Raw genomic sequence first — 21,154 nt, 5'->3', positions numbered from 1 at the left:
CGTACTGATACCTGTGGTGATATTATGTGGGTGTTGTTTAGGTATCCAATGTCTGCCATCTTTGTGCAATCTTGTTTCTAACTGTATGTGCCCAAAGACTTTGGACTTCCGAAATGAGCACATGAGTCCCCTTTATGAAGTAGAAATACGTGGCCTCATGGGGATAAATCCGAACTGACAAGTTGGCGAGACATGTTAAAAGGGAGGACTGTGGAATTTTAGTTTACGAGCTGAACATCATCTGCGCCAGCTTGTCACCCACGTACAACGCGCACGATAACCATTTTAGGTATCATGGTCTCCCTGTCCACGATCGATCGCCAGCACGCTCCTCTGACCCTACAAGCACCCTCCGCGCACCCTGGCTCCCCCTCCCTCCCTCACATGAGCATAACCCTTCTCCTCCTGAATGACCCTGTCCTTGGGAGTCACGCCCGCGCCTGACCAGCACCCCCTCTCCTACCATGAATACCCCTCTGTTGACAAACCATCCCTCCGCGCTTGATTGTCCACGCAGCATGAATACCACTCCTTTGATAACCCCTTCCCCCGAGTTCGACTGTCCACACAGGTCCGAGGCCATCGCCTAAGCCGGGAGATACCGTTTACTGCCCCTTATTGTATGGAGTCGCTCCTCTTCAAAGGATCCACTATTGGCCATGGTCTCCCCACCCCATGGGATACGATCAGGCGCACACATCCTAAGAATCGGCGGAACACTCAGCTGCGTGATAGCCCCCTCCTCTTATCAGCAGGTCGAGGACCTCTATTGTGGATGTATGTGGGGGTGGGTTTGACACGAGGATTATGGGGACGTCATTTCATAAGTTGAAAGAGTCTTTTATGCAATAAAGAATGCTCACATGTCATAAACCAGGGTATAAGAGGCCAGGCCTCGGAGAGGCTGTGAGAGCACCTCGAGACGATACCTTGTTGTCTGATCTGATGTGTTCTGCTCCGTCGGAATAAAACTTCTGTTTCCTGCCTTCTGGTCTCCGGCGCCTGCCTCATTGCTTGGTAATTTGAATGGTACAAAGGCGGTTAGCGCCGGGCAAATCTTGAAAAAGGTCATAGCCCTACCCTTTTTCCACAGAGTTACTAGTTCTGGGCTTGAGTTCGAGGGATCTAAGGTGCTTACTAAGCCAAATAGTTTCCCAAAATTACTGATCTATGCCTCTTCGTCCACATGTACATCCAATGTTGGATCACTAAGGTCTTCAAAAGTGAGGAGCATTCACTATTCGTCGGAAATCACCACTGCTGCCTGAGATAGCTGCCTGCTCAAGCTCCTCCCAAGCCTGCACCCTAAGATCCTTCTCTCTATCCCTCCTGGCTAATGTATATTCTTTAAGTAACATGGAGATCTTAATGGGATCTCTGGGGTAAACATTTAGTGCGTTTACAAGGGCTTTTTTTGTTGCAAAACAGGCTGCGTCAAACCACCCCTATTTAAAGGGGCATTTAGAGACTTAAAACGTGTAAGTGCAACCTTTATTTTCGCCACAGGGCACTGAACTGACCAACCAAGAAGGTAGGGGATGAATTCTCGCCCATACATGATAATATTTCTACCTTATTTTTTTATTTTATAAAGTTTATATAGATCCCGAACATGGGTTATTATTTCAGGGGCTAAGTTTAACTTATTAACTTGTGACCATTTCAGCTGATAACCGTTTTTCCTATATGGGGCCATGCCCTCTACTGTCTTCTTGTGATCTTTAACTTTGGATAAAATACTTAAGTGGATGTATGTAGACTGGCATGGTCTCTATAACAAGAAAGACGAGTTCCTGTGTGGGCCACTTTACCCTGTAGATGTGTTGAGGCTAGAATAAAATCAATGGTAGACTCTTGGAGGCCCCTTCTTAAAGTAATCCCCTGCCAGCATTCTTTTGCATGATTTAATATGCCCAAGTTCCATTTATAAATAAGTTTATTTAGGGTTTCGCCGTACTCACTATTTATGAAGTGTGGGAGGGGATTACCATAGGTATCTATTACTCCACATACCCATGTCCCATTAAATTTACAAAGATGAGTGTTAAAATCCCCCACCCATAAGAGATTAATACTAGCCCTTCTTTTAGCAGTGATACGTTTCTCAATCTCTGTCTCTAAGGCGGTGGGCACATCTTTCATATTCCTCCCAAAATCATTATTATAATAGTTGATAATTAACCAAGTGTCTTGTTTTGTACTATCAAACTAGAAAATCTGGAAATTACTATGTATGGGGCCAACCTGCTTTACTTTAAAAGGTATAGTATTTGAAACTAATGTTTGGAGGCCCCCTTCGCCTGTCCCGTAGATGTTGAAATTGCCGGGGAGTGAAAGGTACGAAACCCCGTAAAGAAAACTGGGTCTTTAGACCAAGTCTCCTGGAAGGCTATTATCTCCATAGATTGCCACTCATTTAGCCAGCTTGAATTCCCTATTTTCGAGGCTATGCTTGCCACATTCCAGGATATCATAGAAGTACTGGCTCCCTCTAGATCAATCATGCAGGATAAAGAACTATGCTCCTGAATGCTGGGCGAAGGAGTTACATCTACAGGGACATTCTTGTGGGCATGTGTAGTACATGGACTTAATGGTACACTGACCTCTACTGGGGCAATAGTAGCTGCCTTTTCTAGTTGTGACGAAAACGTTTCATCTGTCAGAGTTACGGCTATGGAAACGTTCTCAAGAGGTGGTATGCTAAATAGTCTCGTCCGTGAAGTGACCTCTACAGATTCATAGTAGCTACCTTTACAGATTGTGACGGGGAGATTGAAGTCAGTCAGTTGCAGGCTTCCACATTCGAAAGGACGTCAAATCTATTGTGCAATCTGATCTCACCATTAATAATAGGACACACATTTTCTCTCACACTAGGAAGTGGTAGCGCTATTCTGGGCCTGTAGTCTCTTCTCAGTAGTACACCGTGGCCATTGTAAAAGTATACCAGCGGTAGAAGTGTTAACTGGGACTTCTTTGGGGGGAAACTATGAAGATTGTTAAAGAGCATATGCCCCGTGTAAGCATTCTTAAAGATCACAACTACACAATCACCAGAAAAAGATTTCCTTAAACCGCCCACCCATTCAGTTCTCCTGGCCATGATGTTTTCATTGGTCAGCTGATGCTTCCCCCTCTCTGTAACAATCACATTATTTAATAACCAATGGAGATATTTATCCATTAATTGTCCTGTGGGTTCGCTCTGATCTTCTCGGAAGGGGGCGACGTTAGCCAAAATCAGAACCAGTGGGTAGCTGCAGGTCGAAAGGGAAGGGTTTGTTGCTTATAATTGCCGAGTTCACCCAAAGTGTTCCCAGATGCACCTGCTGGGTTGTAGTACCCACTTTCTTCCCTATTGACTGAGTTGGGTAGTGCACTATGTTCCTTTCGCTCATCCCTTGGCAGTTCTGGGCGCCCACTGGCAAATTAGAGTTTGTATAAGCATTTGGGAGCTGTGCTGCAACACTAAAGGTATCATCTGGAAGCGTGGACGTCGTGCACAGGATTATTGGAAGAACAGTCACCCCCCCCTGCTTCTTTTGACTGTGTTGGGCCTCTAGTTAGAGATGCTTCCGGGGGGGTGGTTGTTTGTCAAGAATGCCTGGGCAAGCAGTGAATGGTTTTGAGTCTCTAACTCAGCCAGGCGCCATTCAATTTGGATCAATTTGGCTAAAATAGGGAGCATTGTGTTTTTTAACCTTATAGTCACTTCTGACCAGAGAAAGTCATCTGGGTCCAATTGGCTCGCTGCAATGTTAGGAGGCTTCAAAGATACCCATGCCTTGAGGTTAGTTGGAGATCCCCCCATGGCTGAGGACCTTTAGCTTTAGGTGCACGAGTGGTTTTGGGGTGTTTGGTTTTACCTTTGGTAACAGCACCTCCTGCTCTAGTGCGTTTAGCTGGTGGATTTGGCGAAGGGTCCCTTGAAGAAACACTCAGGGGTGAAAGATCATTCCCCCTCTTTGGTGTGATTTCCTTATTGAGATTGGGGGGGAGGATCTGGTATGGATTTGTGCCAAGACTGATGTAGTTGTTGGGGGGGTGAAAGCTCCTTCAGAGGGGGTTCATTAAGAGATCCTATAGGCAACTCCAGGATAGATGGTGTCCGGTCCATGGATAAGCGCCTTTCGGTTAGCCCTATCTAGTGCGAGAGGACGCTGGCTGCTCTTACTAAGGAGTCCAATGTAGCTATAACCCTCCCCCCGTTTTTATCCTTTTGTCCCTTTTTTTCAGCCATGTATGTAACTTAGAGTAAACAAATATAGAGAGAGGTAAACTAGGAGAAAAATAACAATACCGTAATTATATTGTAGATCTAAGGGAGAAGGCCAAGCCCAGCCTCCACCGGCTTCGCCAGGCGTGCCCACTTGCATCCTGCGGAGCCGGATAACAGCTTTTAATTTATGGGCCTCCAGGCACAGGAACCAGCAGCGAGAGGCAGGAAGCAACGTGGACGATGCAGGGGAGCCTGGGGGTGTAGTCCCTCACCCTTCGGCTCAGCTCTTACCCCAGTAATCAGCAACTCGAATGAAAAACAATAAGGGGAGTGGAAGGAGTGCAAATTCGTGGCCCCTCCCTGCAAAAGCAAATATTCACATTTTGCCACCTACTTGAAGTAGGTGGTAACCCATTCGTAAATGGGAAGGGATCCCTTTGAAACCTCTTCCCCTTTTTGAATGTTTGAAAAAGCATTTTTTAAGAGCAGGCAGTGGTCCCACCGACCACTATTGATTGTTAAAAAAATTAAAAGAAAACTTTTCACTGTCTGGATTAAAAAAAAAACATTGTTTTATTGAAAAGCAATCACAGACTTGGTGGTCTGTGGATACAAGGAGGCCACCATCCCTATGATTTTTGCGATTCCAAGTGGGTAGCAAACCAAGACCTTCTTCATGAATATTAATAAGGTAGGTCCATTTACGACCCATTAGCACTCGCAATATGTGTGAAACACACATTTGTACATGGGTGTTTGCGATTACCAAATACCAAATAGCGAATCGCAAAAAATCGCTCTTTGGTGATCTCAAAGCCTTCCCTACATACAACTTGTCTATTAGTTATTTGCCAGGCTACAAACCAGCAAACCTGCCATCGGATTTTTATTTTCCATTCTTTTCATTGGCACAGCTATATTTCCTTAAAAGTAACCCAGTATTTTGAACAAGTTTATTCTTTACTCATAAGCGCATGCATGATTAGCTATTATTGAAAAATAGTGCTACTTTGTTAGGGTCTAAAGTACTGCCAGAGTTCATAAAATCTACTTCAGAACTTCCTATAAAACCTAAGGCCATTTAGTAAATATAATAAAAACGATTGTGCTGCAGGATGCACCATTTGTCCCTCATTTTACACATTTTTCATGGGTGGAGTATCTTTCTCGGGTAGCCTGAGGGTTGTGAGGAAATATAAATTTTATGGTCAAGTAATGTTCCCTAGCGTGTACCCCACCGTCTCCATGTACCAGCTTAAAGTGCATGTAACTTCCCTCCTGTGCCAGCTTTGAAGACGCAAATACATTTGCGTCCACCGTTAACATGTCCTCTTTCAGACCCACCCTGAATGGGTTGAATATTCCGTTTCCAAGTATGCCTTGCCAACGTCTTTTTATGGTGTACTCTACACGTTTTTCAGCTCTGGCACACTAGGCCCTGAATTCTGCCATCGAGCCTTTTTCCTCTGCTTTCTGACTCTGAAAGCCTCAGCCCAGGCAGCCTCTGTACTCATGACCTCTGTCCTACTCTCTGTGCGGCCCATGGCGCTTAGCTCAGCCTGCTGCCTGCCAAGACTGTATTCAACCTTCGAATTATCTGTTCCGCTCCTCGAAACTGCATTCCTGCCTACTAGTTTAAGTAAACATTCCCCCAGCTGAAAGGCGAAAGGCCCGGCCTCACTGTCTCCATGCAAGTAATTCATAGTCTCTGTTACCATGGAAGGCCCATGCCCCTCGCATCCCGTGCAGACACTTAGGCGCTTATACACGCACTCACAGTCAGTATAGAATAGCTTCTGCCCCAGAGACCTTTCCCTCTAGATAGTATGGTTCCCAAACATCAGATATCAGATATGATAGAAGTACGAGTTGATCTGACATGCCAGACTTCTGTCTCTTTTCCGCCAGTGTAAATGTCAAGTCCCCTGCACCCGTCTGTTTCACGTCAATCATACGTCATACAACTGCGCGCGCACCCATGCTTCAGATTTCTGCTGACATTACAAAATTCTGCTTTGTTGCCACCCACTGTGACACCTATCTGTGACGTTTCTAGTTCACACCTCCATGTGCACGCCCAGTTCACGCCTTCTAATTACGTACCACTATCACGTGGATGCTGTTATCTTGTTTCTCTCAGCTGTTACGCCTACTGCATAGGTTTCTGTAATGCAAGTCAAGTATATAAGCTATGTATTGTCAATAAAATATTGCTCTATCCCTTCCTGAACCCCTGTGGTTGCAGGAACATGATATCCAGGTCATGACCATTCCTTTTTAAGGAATAAAACCCCTAAGAACTCTAACACCACGGACTCTGCCTCTTTATTTCCGATTGAGTTATTATTGATTAAGTACTTACCTGCATAGAAATTAAGACGGTAAATCAAATATTTACCACAGAATTTTGGCGCCCGAATAGGGACCCCACCCCACGCGCCGGTTGGTGCGTTGCAAGCTCTGTCCCCTGCCATCAGTTAGACGGAAACTACGCGTACTGGCAGGATTTCCTGTATCTCCCTCTGGCCCACGGAGGTGACGAAGACTGCGATCAGCACCCAGACGAGGCGGTGAGGAGTGCGGAGGATCCCGACCAGAGCCTAGCCGAAAGAAGCAAGGTCCGAGGTGTCAAGAGGCCCACCAGTTTCCGAAGTATCCACGTGTCGAGTCGAGTCGAGTCCAGTCCGGTCCAGTCGAGTTTTCCGAGGCCTTCAGTTTCCGTGCTTCCCGGTGAGTACCATTGCTGGGACGTATCAAGACGGGTTTGGGTACACAAACACGGTCTGCACTGTTTTAGACAGTGTATCTGTACTGTTTAGCAGTATATCCGTTATTTCAAGTTTCTGCACTGTTTTAGACAGTGTATCTGTACTGTTTAGCAGTATATCCGTTATTTCAAGTTTCTGCACTGTTTTAGACAGTGTATCTGTACTGTTTAGCAGTATATCCGTTATTTCAAGTTTCTGCACTGTCTTTAGACAGTGTATCTGTACTGTTTAGCAGTACATCCGATATAGGGGGTAGTCATATATGTTTCAAATGTTTTCCATGTGATAAATGTCGTGGTATGAGTGTGACTGTTTTTAATGTGCATTATTGTGTTCTTGTGTAATTAGCTGTATTCAGTATTAAGTAGCAAGGATTGAGCATTCAGTATTAAGTAAACAAGATGCCGTTTTTCAAAAAGTTAAAACAGATAGGAACTAGGAAAGGGATACTAGAGGAAGAAATTCCTATCCCCCCTAGAGACACTCCTGGAAATTTTATGTACCACAAGCATGGCTTAGATGCCATATTGTACCTAGATTTATGGGCCGATTATACTAAGCATCTAGACGAAAGACATAGATGGCCTGTTACCGGAACATGGGATGCCGAGTGCATCATGAAAGTAGAAGAAGCACTATGGAAAAAGAAAGCCAGACGATCTCAGAAAGACGCCATAGAATTTTGGCGTAAAGAATCACATAAGCGTGCTGAAAAAGCACTCCGTAGAGAAGACAGGCCTGAGACAGAACAGGATGAAATAGAGGCACTCAACAAGTGGGGTCAAAATATATCCAAAGGAAAACATGATAAAGGGGGTTGCATAGCCAGTATGTACAAGAGAATAAGAAAAGCAGTGATAGAAATACACGAAAAAGAGAAAGAAAAAGCTTCCTCCGAGGAGGAGGAAGAATCTGAAGAACAAGAAAAGACTACAGACATGATAGCGTATGTAGGTAAGGGAACTTACCTTAGGAAAGGTATTCGTCCGGAAAGCAAGAGAGTTTTTCTCTCTGGCATAACAAAACCGAATTCTCCGGAACATCAGTTCCAAGAGACTGATAAAAGGCTTCGAGAACGAATGGGGTACCATGTACTCAATTCTATGGATGAACAAGAACTAGCCCGGTCAGCAGTACTATGGGCCGATAATCCGAACATATATAATGATGACACAGTAGCACAGACATTCCTGAACCTCTCCCCAGACGAACAGAAATTAGCAGGTGTATACATGATTCAGCACCTCCTCACGTTATACAGAAACCAACATTCTGATCCAGGTCCCTTACACGATACATTAGAAGCATTACTCATGGACAGATGGAGAGGTTTAAGTACCAAGTTAATACAAATAATTCTAGAACAACGACATAGATATAACGCTTTCTTAAGTACAGAATATGTTCCCGCTCCGCCCCCAGAAAGAAAAATGTATCATATGGAGCGTCTGCATGGCATTGACAGTCAGAACCCCTTACGAGAAGTGCATCCAGTTATGGGTACCGATAATAACCTGAAACGTGTGTATGTACACACGCCTCTGACCAAGTTAGAATTACTGGAAATGAAGAAACTAGTACCCTGTCATGATAAAGACCCTGCAGGTTTTCACAGAGAACTTAAAGATATGTTACTGATGGGAGATTATGTAGAGAAAGAAAGTGTAGCAAACTCTAAGGGCGTAGATAATCCCTAGAACATAATCCAAACAGAATAATAGACCCTCCAACACATTCAAATAACTGTGTGCTGAAACAGTAATTTATACAAAAATTCTTCAATTTATTTGTTTTGTTTTTAGTATATTTTGTTTGTTATTTTTATCCTTTGTATAAATTTCATTTACTTATTTAGTTCATTGTTCACATTTAAAAAGAACCTTGATATATAATACATAATATTCAAACATAAGCAAAAATTTGATTATTTACAACTAAAGACGTACAAAGACAATAGGTGAGAACAGAAAAAATTATTACATAACCACAATTACAAAAGCAAATTAACCCAGTGATATACGAGATATTCAGTCGTTGGAATGATTGATGAAGGCAATGCGGTTGAATGGAACTACGCGCGTTTCGGCCCAAGGCCTTCGTCAGGTGACGAACAGAAATTAGCAGGTGTATACATGATTCAGCACCTCCTCACGTTATACAGAAACCAACATTCTGATCCAGGTCCCTTACACGATACATTAGAAGCATTACTCATGGACAGATGGCGAGGTTTAAGTACCAAGTTAATACAAATAATTCTAGAACAACGACATAGATATAACGCTTTCTTAAGTACAGAATATGTTCCCGCTCCGCCCCCAGAAAGAAAAATGTATCATATGGAGCGTCTGCATGGCATTGACAGTCAGAACCCCTTACGAGAAGTGCATCCAGTTATGGGTACCGATAATAACCTGAAACGTGTGTATGTACACACGCCTCTGACCAAGTTAGAATTACTGGAAATGAAGAAACTAGTACCCTGTCATGATAAAGACCCTGCAGGTTTTCACAGAGAACTTAAAGATATGTTACTGATGGGAGATTATACATATGAAGATATCATGAAAATGTTAAAGGTACTGCTGCCCACGGGCATCTACGAGAAACTCAAGGAAAAGGAATGGGAGGTAGGAGATAAAAAGATTGTATGGGCAGAAATAGAGGACGAGGAAGAAAAACGTACCCCAGGGCTAGGCCTTGGGGAGAAAACTAAAGCATTACCAGGTTTGATAGTACAGGTTCTGCCTAGATTACTGACAACTAGAAAGGAAGATTGGGACGCAATTTCGGCCTGTAAACAGAAGCCAGATGAAGATACGAGTGACTTTTATTCAAGATTCGAGAAATGTTTCATTATTAATAGTGGTCTTAAACCAAGTAGCGAGTCGTACCCGCATCTTTTTGTATCAAAGTTAGTCGAAAATTCCCTGTTAGCAGTTAAAAACCGTGTATACAAGGTTGAGAGTACATGGCAAGCAAATACGCCATCACAGATGTTACAAATGTTACAATATCATCAGAACAGAATCAGAGAAGAACAGGATCATGAACAGAAACGCATGAAAGACACGAAAATGAAAATGTTAGTAGCCCAATCAGTTCCAGCCGACAGCCAGAGAAAGGGTACGACCCAGACAGGTCACGCCGCAGCTCCCGTTAAAGGGACATGCAACTATTGTAAGCAGCCGGGTCACTACGTACATGAATGCCCAGTCCTGAAACATAATATAGAAACAGGTAAAACTAAGGAAAGACCGCATCCGCCTAGACAAGACCAGGTCCAGCAACAGACTTTACAGAAGACACAGCCTACGCATGTGTCATCTCATACAGTACAGACAGTAGCGGTACCACAGCCACAGCCCATTGCCGCGACTCAGCAAGTTTCACGACAGATGTACCAGTATGCCCAATCTGCTTACCCCGATTATCCACGATACACATGAAACAGCCTGGAGAGGGAAGTTGGCTTGCCTCTTATTGAGATTCCTGTAGATCAAGAAGGTCCTTATGTACACAGTCAAGTATTGGGAAAAGACAGAAAGTTTTTAATTGACACAGGGGCAAGCCGCACAACAATCAGTCATGATGAAGTTCCAGGGGCACCCCTCTCAGGCTCACAGAATGTTTCCCTTGGTTTTTCAGGACAGCCTATTGTAAATGAGGTATCAGAACCAGTTCCCCTGGCTGTGGGTCCATTATCGCGTGTTACAGACCTATTACTTACAAAATCATGTCCAGAAAATCTGTTAGGAATAAAGACATTGAAAGCTCTAGGAGCAGTGATATGTTGTTCTCCGGAAGGAGTTAGACTCTTTCTGCGAGATTTCAAGGGTCACTATGTATTACGAGAATTGGATATCAGATTGAAAAATGTACCAGATCACCTGTGGGCACAAGGCCCAACCGATGTAGGCTGCATGCATATTACTCCATACCGTGTTACACTGAAACCAGGTGTTGTTTTACCGAGAATCAGACAATACAAGTTACCGCCTGATGCTGTAGTGGCTTTACTGAAAATCATTGAAGAGCTTATTGCCCAAGGAGTGGTTGTAGAGACCGACTCCAATATCTGTAATTCCCCTATCATTCCGATTCTTAAACGTACTGATCCCAATGCACCGCCAGTATACCGGCTGGTGATTGATTTACGAGAACTGAATAAATGCATAGTTCCACAGTACCCTGTGGTTCCCGATATCTCTTCCCTATTGACTGCTATTGATTCAGAAGCAACGTTCTTTACGGTAATTGACCTCAAGAACGCCTTCTTTAGTGTGCCTATTGATCCAGAGAGTCAATATCTATTCGGATTCAGTTTAAATGGACGAAGTTTCAAATTTTCACGCGCACCTCAAGGATTCACAGAAAGCCCCAGCATCTATAGTCAAGCACTGAAAAGACAACTAGATTGTATTCACATGCCAGTTAATACCGCCTTACTGCAATACGTCGATGATCTGTTGATCACCGCACGAAGTGAACCCGAATGTGAACAAGCATCACTGACAGTTTTACATTTTCTGGCCGACAAGGGACACAAGGTGTCTCCTTCGAAGCTACAATTCTGTGTTCAGCAAGTTGTGTACTTGGGTCACTTGCTGTCCAAAGTGGGGAGACAGCTCACTCCTAATCGCATCCAGTTAATTGTAAATATGCCACAACCCCAGACACAAAAGGAAGTGCGGGCCTTTATAGGCCTCACCTCGTACTGTAGACAATGGATTCCTCAGTATGCATTTCTAGCTAAACCACTCATTCAGTTGACAACGCAGGAGGCAGCAACTTCGACTGCCCTTCCGTGGACTCAAGAACACACACACGCCTTTGAAGAATTAAAAAAAGCTTTATGTCAAGCACCAGTTTTAGCGACACCATGTTACAGCAAACCTTTTACACTTTTTGTTACAGAACGTGATGGTACAGCGTTGTCTGTCCTCACTCAAGATCAAGCAGGTTCACATAAGCCTTGCGCTTATTTTTCAAGTACATTGGATTCAGTAGCCCAGGCACTCCCTGCGTGCTTAAAGTCAGTAGCAGCAACAGCACTAGCAATCAGACAGAGCGACTCAATTGTTTTAGGACATCAATTAACAGTACAAGTTCCACATTCTGTAGAGGTTCTTTTAAACAGAACCCAGACTCAACACTTAACTATAGCACGACTGACAGGTTATGAATTAACACTATTCCAGCCACACATAGAAATCAGACGCTGTAGCATTCTGAACCCCGCTACATTATTACCTTCAATAATGACAGATCCAGCCCCGCATGATTGTATAGAGATCATTAATGCAGTAACAAAACCCAGACGAGACTTAACAGATGTTCCATTGACAAATCCAGACCTGACACTTTATGTGGATGGTTCATGTATGAGAACAAGTACAGGAGAATTAGTGGCCGCATATGCAGTGACCACTGAAACTGAAGTCAAAGAAACATATCGTATTGATACATTGTCTGCTCAAGCGGCAGAGCTCATTGCTCTGACCCGAGCCTGTATACTAGCCAAGAACAGAAATGTTAACATATACACAGATTCCCGTTATGCGTTCGGAGTCGTACACGACTTCGGAATGTTGTGGCAAGAACGAGGTTTCTTGACCTCTCACGGTGCCAAGATCCAACACGGTCCCCTCATTCAAGCACTGTTAGAAGCCATACATCTGCCTTCAGGCATATCCGTCATGAAGTGTAAAGCACATACTAAAGTTACAGATTCTGTTTCCCAGGGTAACGACCTGGCAGACCAGACAGCAAAACATACAGCACTGACTCACACTCAGACAACTGACGTGACAAAGACAATAGTACCGACACATTGTATGACAGTTAGGGATCCCGCCCTAGATGTAATCGATATTCAGACACATGCTACTGCAGATGAAATAAAGAAATGGACCGAACTAGGAGGGGTCCAGACAGATCAAGGATGGATGACGAAGGGAAAATCTACATGGTTTCTCCCCGACTCTATGGTTCAAGTTATAATCAATACAGCACATAGTCCAGCACATCTAGGAGAGAAAGCGATGTTAGACAGTTTACAGAATCTCTGGTATAACAAACACTTACGAGCAGCAGCAAAACAGAAAGTGCGTACTTGCATGATCTGTTGTCAGTTCAATCCAGGTAAAAGCGTCCCTGTAGAGCAAGGTGGATTTCATCCTCCCGATCACCCTTTTGAAGTCCTCCAGATGGATTATATCCAGATGGACCGTTGTCGAGGATTCAAATATGTTCTCGTAATTGTTTGTGCACTTTCCCGTTGGACCGAAGCATATCCAGTCCCAGATTACACTGCTCCGACCACTGCCAGGCAGCTGGTTCGTGAATTTTTCCCACGGTACGGCTTGCCTCGTGTCGTGTACTCAGATAACGGACAGCCATTCTCATCCGAATTAATGAAGCAGGTTTCCCTTCTGCTAGGGTATCAGTGGAGATTCCATTGTGTCCGACACCCCGAAGCCGCAGGCCTTGTAGAGAGGCATAACCAGACATTAAAGACCCGTCTTGCTAAAGTTTGTAAAGAAAAAGGGGTCGACTGGATAGTCGCCCTGCCAGTTGCATTGTTCTACATGAGGATGGTCGCCCACTCGCGATCAGGACTATCCCCGTATGAAGTGGTCTTTGGCAGACCACCGAATATGTGGGGGACGCCCATACCGAAGAAAATTACCGATGTTGACTGTAATATGCTGACAGATTACCTTGCCTCCTTGATGTCTGCACTCCAATCATGTCATTCACAGGTTGCCGCAGCCTTTCCTGACAACACAGATGTAAAGCCGCATGATGTCCGTCCAGGAGACCTGATCCTAGTTAGGAACTTCGACAGGAAAAGTCCGCTGGAACCCCGCTGGAAAGAGCCGAAGACCGTCCTTCTCACAACGAGGACCGCTATAAAAATCGAAGGGAGAAAGGGGTGGATCCACATAAGCCATGTAAAAAAATGCAATGAACTAATGCCAGGAAAAGACTCGTCCACCCCTTCCAAAGACTGTATTGAATCTAGTGACTTTAAAATTCCGAAACAAGAGAAAACTCCCCAAGAGGAGTATAAACTGAAACTCCGATCTAGCAAGTCAGACAGTTTAATTGTTTAAGTCCTCCCCTAGGTGAATCGGTTAAATAGTTTCTGACATGTATCCCCTAGATCGAGATAGAGAGAGAGAGAGACAACTCAAGAAGCGTACATATTGTAAATCACTCCGTAGTCACTGTATAGTGACATTATTGATTATGTTTTTTCTAAGCCTTCTGATTATTGTTGCCAGTATATTGCTTTCTATATATTATCCTATTTTCAAGCATGAACAATCTGCTTATAATGACACTGCTGAACATTCCTTTAGTGAATTACCTCCTCATGAACTTTCTTACAGACTTGCGCTGCGCAACAACACATTCATTAGTATGTTACATCACTCCCATCAGACTCACAACGCTACAAACTGCTGGATATGTGGCCGACTCCCTCCCTACCAGAAATACAAGGGAGTTCTGCCCCTCTTTCCGTACCCGTTCACACACAATGGCTCCTGTGGTGCCTGGTTTAGAATAATTAATTCCGTAGATCCTGATATTGCTGTTTTTAAAGGGAGCTGGGTTTGGGGAAACTTGAACTTAGTTCTGCTTAATGCCTGTTATCCAGACAAGAAGGGACTTCCCATTAGAATAGGAACTGATCTAGAAAATGAAGTATATGGATTAGGTAATTATACAATTAACCTTATGATTCTTACTGTTGAATCAGAAGCCGCTTCAGTTCCCCCTGCTATGTCAGTATTACCAGTCACAGGTGAATTATGTGTCAGTAAGAAGGGTTCAGTACACTTAGGTCATAGCAAATGTACTACTGTGGTCGAATTCAGTGATCAAGGTAAATCTTCTTTTAAAGCTACTCGTCATTCCTACTTTGTTTGTGGTCATACCGCATACATACGCTTACCTCCAGATTGGGATGGTACCTGTTACATTGCATTCCTTCTGCCACCTGTTTTTCTAGCTCCTCCTGATTATCACAGAAACACAAATCTAGTAAAGAATAGACTCCGAAGAGGTCTCCCGATTGTCGACTATACTGAAACGGCATGGGAGCAATACACAGATTTCAATAAAGGATTCTTTTTCTTCACAGGCCCCGTCCAAAATAGTAAGCTAATCCGCAGATTAACTAGAACACTTGAAGCAGTAGTGAATGAAACTGCCTCCGCCCTAGGTAACTTAACAGAGGAGCAGTCCGCTATGCGGATTGTTGTCCTTCAAAATCGTCTTGTTATTGACGTCATCTTGGCAGACAGAGGCGGAGCTTGTAAGGTCATCGGGTCAAGTTGCTGTGTTTTCATTCCAGAAAACGCGCCAACAGTATATCAAGCCATCACACGTCTTCATAAAATTGCAAATCTGATACATCAGAATCCAGGCACCTGGACTTGGTCCGGTTGGTTCTGGACAACGTTAACCGCTTGGGGATGGAAGATCCTATCCTTCCTAGGCATTGCTCTCGGCATAGTATTCAGTTGTTGTCTGTGCCTACAGTGTGGGCCAGCAATATGTGGACTGTGTGCCGCATCGTGCATTGAACATTCCAGTTTTTTCTCAAAACGTGAAAGAAAGAAAGATGAGCAAATGATGTTACAAGAACAGACTGATCGATTCATGAGGATCGATATATCATGAAGGGTCCGTAGGGAACAAGGAGGGAATGAGGAAATATAAATTTTATGGTCAAGTAATGTTCCCTAGCGTGTACCCCACCGTCTCCATGTACCAGCTTAAAGTGCATGTAACTTCCCTCCTGTGCCAGCTTTGAAGACGCAAATACATTTGCGTCCACCGTTAACATGTCCTCTTTCAGACCCACCCTGAATGGGTTGAATATTCCGTTTCCAAGTATGCCTTGCCAACGTCTTTTTATGGTGTACTCTACACGTTTTTCAGCTCTGGCACACTAGGCCCTGAATTCTGCCATCAAGCCTTTTTTCTCTGCTTTCTGACTCTGAAAGCCTCAGCCCAGGCAGCCTCTGTACTCATGACCTCTGTCCTACTCTCTGTGCGGCCCATGGCGCTTAGCTCAGCCTGCTGCCTGCCAAGACTGTATTCAACCTTCGAATTATCTGTTCCGCTCCTCGAAACTGCATTCCTGCCTACTAGTTTAAGTAAACATTCCCCCAGCTGAAAGGCGAAAGGCCCGGCCTCACTGTCTCCATGCAAGTAATTCATAGTCTCTGTTACCATGGAAGGCCCATGCCCCTCGCATCCCGTGCAGACACTTAGGCGCTTATACACGCACTCACAGTCAGTATAGAATAGCTTCTGCCCCAGAGACCTTTCCCTCTAGATCAGGGGTACTCATAGTACGGCCCGCGGGCCAGTGGCGGCCCGGCAAGCCTTCCCTGGCGGCCCGCGGACCTTGCACACATCATACCAGTGTTTGAATCATACCAGTGTTTGAATTGTTTTTTTAAAAAAGAGTGTCTGCAAACTAAGTTACAGCAGCGCGACTCCTAGACTCTGCTGCTCTGTGGGGGCCGGCCGGGGGATTCCTGCCATAGTTGGAGTGGAGCTGCAGGGGCAGAGGTGAACAACACAGCCTCACTTACATGCTAATGGTCTTTTAAAGACCTGTTAATGCGCTCGGTGCATCTGTGTGTGTGTGTGCGCTCCGAAGCTGTCTAAGCCCGGGCTGACACAGAGGCAGGGTGAGAAAAGAGGGAGAGGGAAAGAAAAGGAGACTAAGTGAGGAAGGGAAAGGTTGAACGGGTGAGGAATTAAGAGAGGGAAGGAGGGAAAGAGAGGGTGGAAGCAGGGTTCAAGTCAAGGTTCCACGCGGGTGGACAGCGTCCCCCCACTTATTTTACCGGGAGCTCGATAACTGGAGCACATGGAGCAGCACATTCACTATTTGGCCTCTCTGGGGTGAGATTGGAGCTCATTCAGAATGCTGCTCACGCACTGGCTTCTCTGATGCAATCGCATCTAAGGGGCGAGCAAGAGGAGGCAATGAATCTGAAGGTGCAAGCCACCTTTCATGACATCACTTCTTGTTGTGACGTCAGCGTCCCCCCACTTCTTTTTTTAGGACTTGTGCCCTGGGTGGAAGGGAAAGGGAGGGTAAGGGGGGGGAAAGGGAGTGACAGAGAGGGAGTGAGGGAGGGGAATGGAGATCGGGTGAGGGAGTGAGAGAGTGAAAGGGTAGGGGGGAAAGGGAGGGAGGAAGGGAAAGGGAGGGGGAGGGAAAGGGAGTGACAGTGAGGGAGGGAAAGGAAGACCGGGTGAGGGAGGGAAACGGAGACCGAGTGAGGGAGGGAAAGGGAGACAAAGTGAGGGAGGGAAAGGGAGTCACAGAGTGAGGGAGTAATGGAGTAAGAGAGTAAGGGAGGGAAAGGGAGACCGAGCGACGGAGGGAAAGGGAGACAGTGAAGGAGTGAGGGAGGGAAAGGGAGACGGAGAGAGGAAGGGAAAGGGAGACAGAGTGAGGGAGGGAAAGGGAGACAGAGTGAGGGAGTGAGAGAGGGAAATGGATGCAGGGAAAGGGAGGGAGGGTAAGGGATGGAGGGAAAGGGAGGGAGGGAAAGGGAGGGAGAGAAAGGGAGTGACAGAGTGAGGGAGTGAGGGAGGGAAAGGGAGACAGAGTGAGGGAGTGAGGTAGGGAAAGAGAGACAGAGTGAGGGCAGGAAAGGGAGACAGAGTGAATGAGGGAGTGAGAGAGGGAAAGGGAGGGAGAGAAAGGAAGGGAGGGAAAGGGAGTGAGAGAGGGAAAGGGAGGGAGGGAGGGAAAGGAAGGGAGTGACAGAGTGAGGGAGTGAGAGAGGGAAAGGGAGACAGAGTGAGGGAGTGAGAGAGGGAAAGGGAGACAGAGGGGGGGGACAGAGGGAGGGGGACAGAGCAAGGGAGAGTGAGAGGGAGGGAGGGAGACAGAGAGAGCAAGAGAGAGAGATGTATGTATGCCGGGTCTGGTGGCTCAGTGCATGAAGGTGTCCGCTGCAGGGACCAGTGATCAACCTCATGGTCAGTTTTTTTTTATTGCTCTAGCCCCGCCCCCTCCCCCACTGACCCCGCCCCCACTGGTGCGGCCCTCGGACACAATTCACAGTGTAAATTTGGCCCCCGAGAGAAAGTTTGTGAGTACCCATGCTCTAGATAGTATGGTTCCCAAACATCAGATATCAGATATGATAGAAGTACGAGTTGATCTGACATGCCAGACTTCTGTCTCTTTTCCGCCAGTGTAAATGTCAAGTCCCCTGCACCCGTCTGTTTCACGTCAATCATACGTCATACAACTGCGCGCGCACCCATGCTTCAGATTTCTGCTGACATTACAAAATTCTGCTTTGTTGCCACCCACTGTGACACCTATCTGTGACGTTTCTAGTTCACACCTCCATGTGCACGCCCAGTTCACGCCTTCTAATTACGTACCACTATCACGTGGATGCTGTTATCTTGTTTCTCTCAGCTGTTACGCCTACTGCATAGGTTTCTGTAATGCAAGTCAAGTATATAAGCTATGTATTGTCAATAAAATATTGCTCTATCCCTTCCTGAACCCCTGTGGTTGCAGGAACATGATATCCAGGTCATGACCATTCCTTTTTAAGGAATAAAACCCCTAAGAACTCTAACACCACGGACTCTGCCTCTTTATTTCCGATTGAGTTATTATTGATTAAGTACTTACCTGCATAGAAATTAAGACGGTAAATCAAATATTTACCACAGTTGCTCGGTGCAGTATGGCACTGGGTATGCCTATTTTCGTCACTTCTGCTTATGGTTCCTAGTCGCTTCATGCCTGATGTATGAATGTTTCTATCCTGAAACAGGGCAGAATCTGGATGTGCACTTAATGCACTTAAAGGCATCAAACATATGCACCGCTGAAGATCATAATGAGCATTACTTAGAAAGTGTTTTTTTCACACTTCCAGGCACTCAAAACGTACCCCTTACCAAGATTAGGAAATAAAGATGTCCTAGATGGCCTCTCTGTTGTGTGAAGTTTCATTATCCTATGTTACAGGTATATGTTCATGCACCTTTGTGGTGGGTTGTCACAGCCTCTTCATTATGTCACAGGTCCTGTCTGCAGTATACTAGTGGAGCGCTATGGCTGTCGGGTGACTGTCATCATAGGAGGCATCCTGGCCGGAGTGGGAATGGTGTCCAGCTCCTTTGCCCAGACCCTCATTCAGCTTTACGTGACTGCAGGTTTCATTGCAGGTAAGTTACTGCAGATATGCCCTACCCACAGCAGATTCAATACATACCCGGATAAACCCCTCTGTAAACAAATCACTGAGCAACCACGCTTCCAGTACTATGCATCGCTAGCTAGGACACTGTAGAGACACTCTACATCCATTTCTACTCCTCTGTGCGTATGTTAAATGTTAAATGTCGTATACTTGTAAAGCGCACAGCTGCCCCAGCAAAGGGGCGTCCCGGCGCTGCGGTGGGCCTCTTTCCTTGTAGGTATGTGTTATTGTACATGTGAGAGCTTGAGAACAGCAGAAGTGGTCATATTATCTTAGCGATGGAGAATAGGTGAGGTTTGGGAACAGGAAAAACTGCTCATCGTTACAATCACAGGCCATTTATTTCCTGTTCCGTATCTGTCTCTTTACAGAAATGCTGCCTACACACCAACGACCCTATGCAGGCAGCAACGTAGCAAAGATTCTATGGGCCCTGGTGCAAGCAAGCAAAGAACATGCCCCCCTTTGATTGCTATAGGGGTAGTAAAATACAGCAATTATAAGGGTACAATGGTATATTCAGGGCCAATGCACCTGCTGGCCTGTGGTAGCTAATGTCTGTACCCGGATCATGACTCAGTGCCCCACCTTGAAAAAGGGCCTAGGCTTTCAGCCTCTCAATGTGAAATACTTGTAGAAGGATCTATCAATGTAAATAGAAAACAATATAAAGATTTTTATGGGAAAATATAAAGAAGAGCAATAAAGGAACTACAAGCTACTCCCAAAAATAAGTTACACTTGTTAGTAAATCTATGTATGTAATTTACTCTTACACTTAAAGTAACTTTAATACTTTTGGCTGTTCACAAAATCAGAACACAATGTTACTGTAAAGTGTAGACTTAAATCTCTCCGTCCCCTATAAAAGAGGTGGAGCCAAACTTCTGAGTATAGGATACTACTAAAAAAACAGTAAGTACAGCACTACATAAGGCCAACCACTAGTACTGCAAAACCATCCAATAGAAAATATTTGAGGTAGGAAATTAAAATAAAACCCTATATGAAATAATGTTAAATTCAATTATTTAAAATGGTAAAAATAGTTAAACATATGAATAAACGATTGTGTTAATTTAAAACAAATAGCACATTTTTAATTTAGTTGTATAATATTTTAGAATACTTTTCCTTTGAAGCATTGATGTAACAATATATTTTATTACTATATATGTATATTAGAATTAATAAATCCTGCACATCACTTTTAAAAATTATTAATTCCTTTTTTTTTACTTCAAGTGTGATTTTTATTTAATGTAAACGTTAGCGAAATCATTTTCATTTATTATATTTACATTACCTATTTCATTCAAAATTAAGTTAATAGTAATGTCTTAATAGTAATGTCTACTTACATCAAGGGACGAGGCCGACATTCAGATTTTTCATTCCACATTCGTTTATTGTATGTGCATGGCTGGAGAATCAACACATTTCGGCTGTACTCAACATCCATGTTCACAATACACACCACCATTGAACCTCAGTCACCTAATACCCTAACCCCACCTCTCACAACAGTGCAACAAACGGTAAAGAAGGACCAACGTAATCACATTGTGGTCACCATCTTGGGACTTATTATTTTACAAAAATTCATTGGATTTCATGGTAAATATCTGCTTATTTCTTAATCGCCCTGATATCGCCATATAAGAACTTGAGATCAAGATTAATATATTGAATACAATCATCGTCAAATATACACAAGGGTATAGTTAAATTGATTAATCACCATATTTGAAAATGTGTCTTCTGTGCCATACATAGATCACAAATATTATATTCAATCAATTATCACCTGTTTAGGCTTTTACACTATAAATAAACTGGTCTTGAACATAAGATGACTAAAGTCCATGATCTAAATGCCCTGTACCTAT

At 44.3% G+C, this 21,154-nt stretch overlaps 1 protein-coding gene across 3 annotated transcripts in view; it reads left to right on the top strand.

Annotated features, from left to right (window-relative positions):
• LOC147702137 (monocarboxylate transporter 6-like) overlaps window positions 1-21,154 on the top strand; it is a 450,160-nt gene that overhangs the window by 337,243 nt on the left and 91,763 nt on the right. For all 3 annotated transcript variants that reach the window (XM_086930782.1, XM_086930785.1, XM_086930783.1), the window contains exon 3: window positions 19,087-19,230. In XM_086930782.1, coding sequence (XP_086786908.1) covers window positions 19,087-19,230 — 144 coding nt within the window. The remainder of the gene's footprint in view (window positions 1-19,086; window positions 19,231-21,154) is intronic.

This window comes from Lissotriton vulgaris, chromosome 7, assembly GCF_964263255.1.
Source record: "Lissotriton vulgaris chromosome 7, aLisVul1.2, whole genome shotgun sequence".
Taxonomy (NCBI): Eukaryota; Metazoa; Chordata; class Amphibia; order Caudata; family Salamandridae; genus Lissotriton; species Lissotriton vulgaris.
The sequence above is the reverse complement of the archived record's forward strand: the minus strand, read 5'-3'. Positions and strand labels throughout refer to the sequence as shown.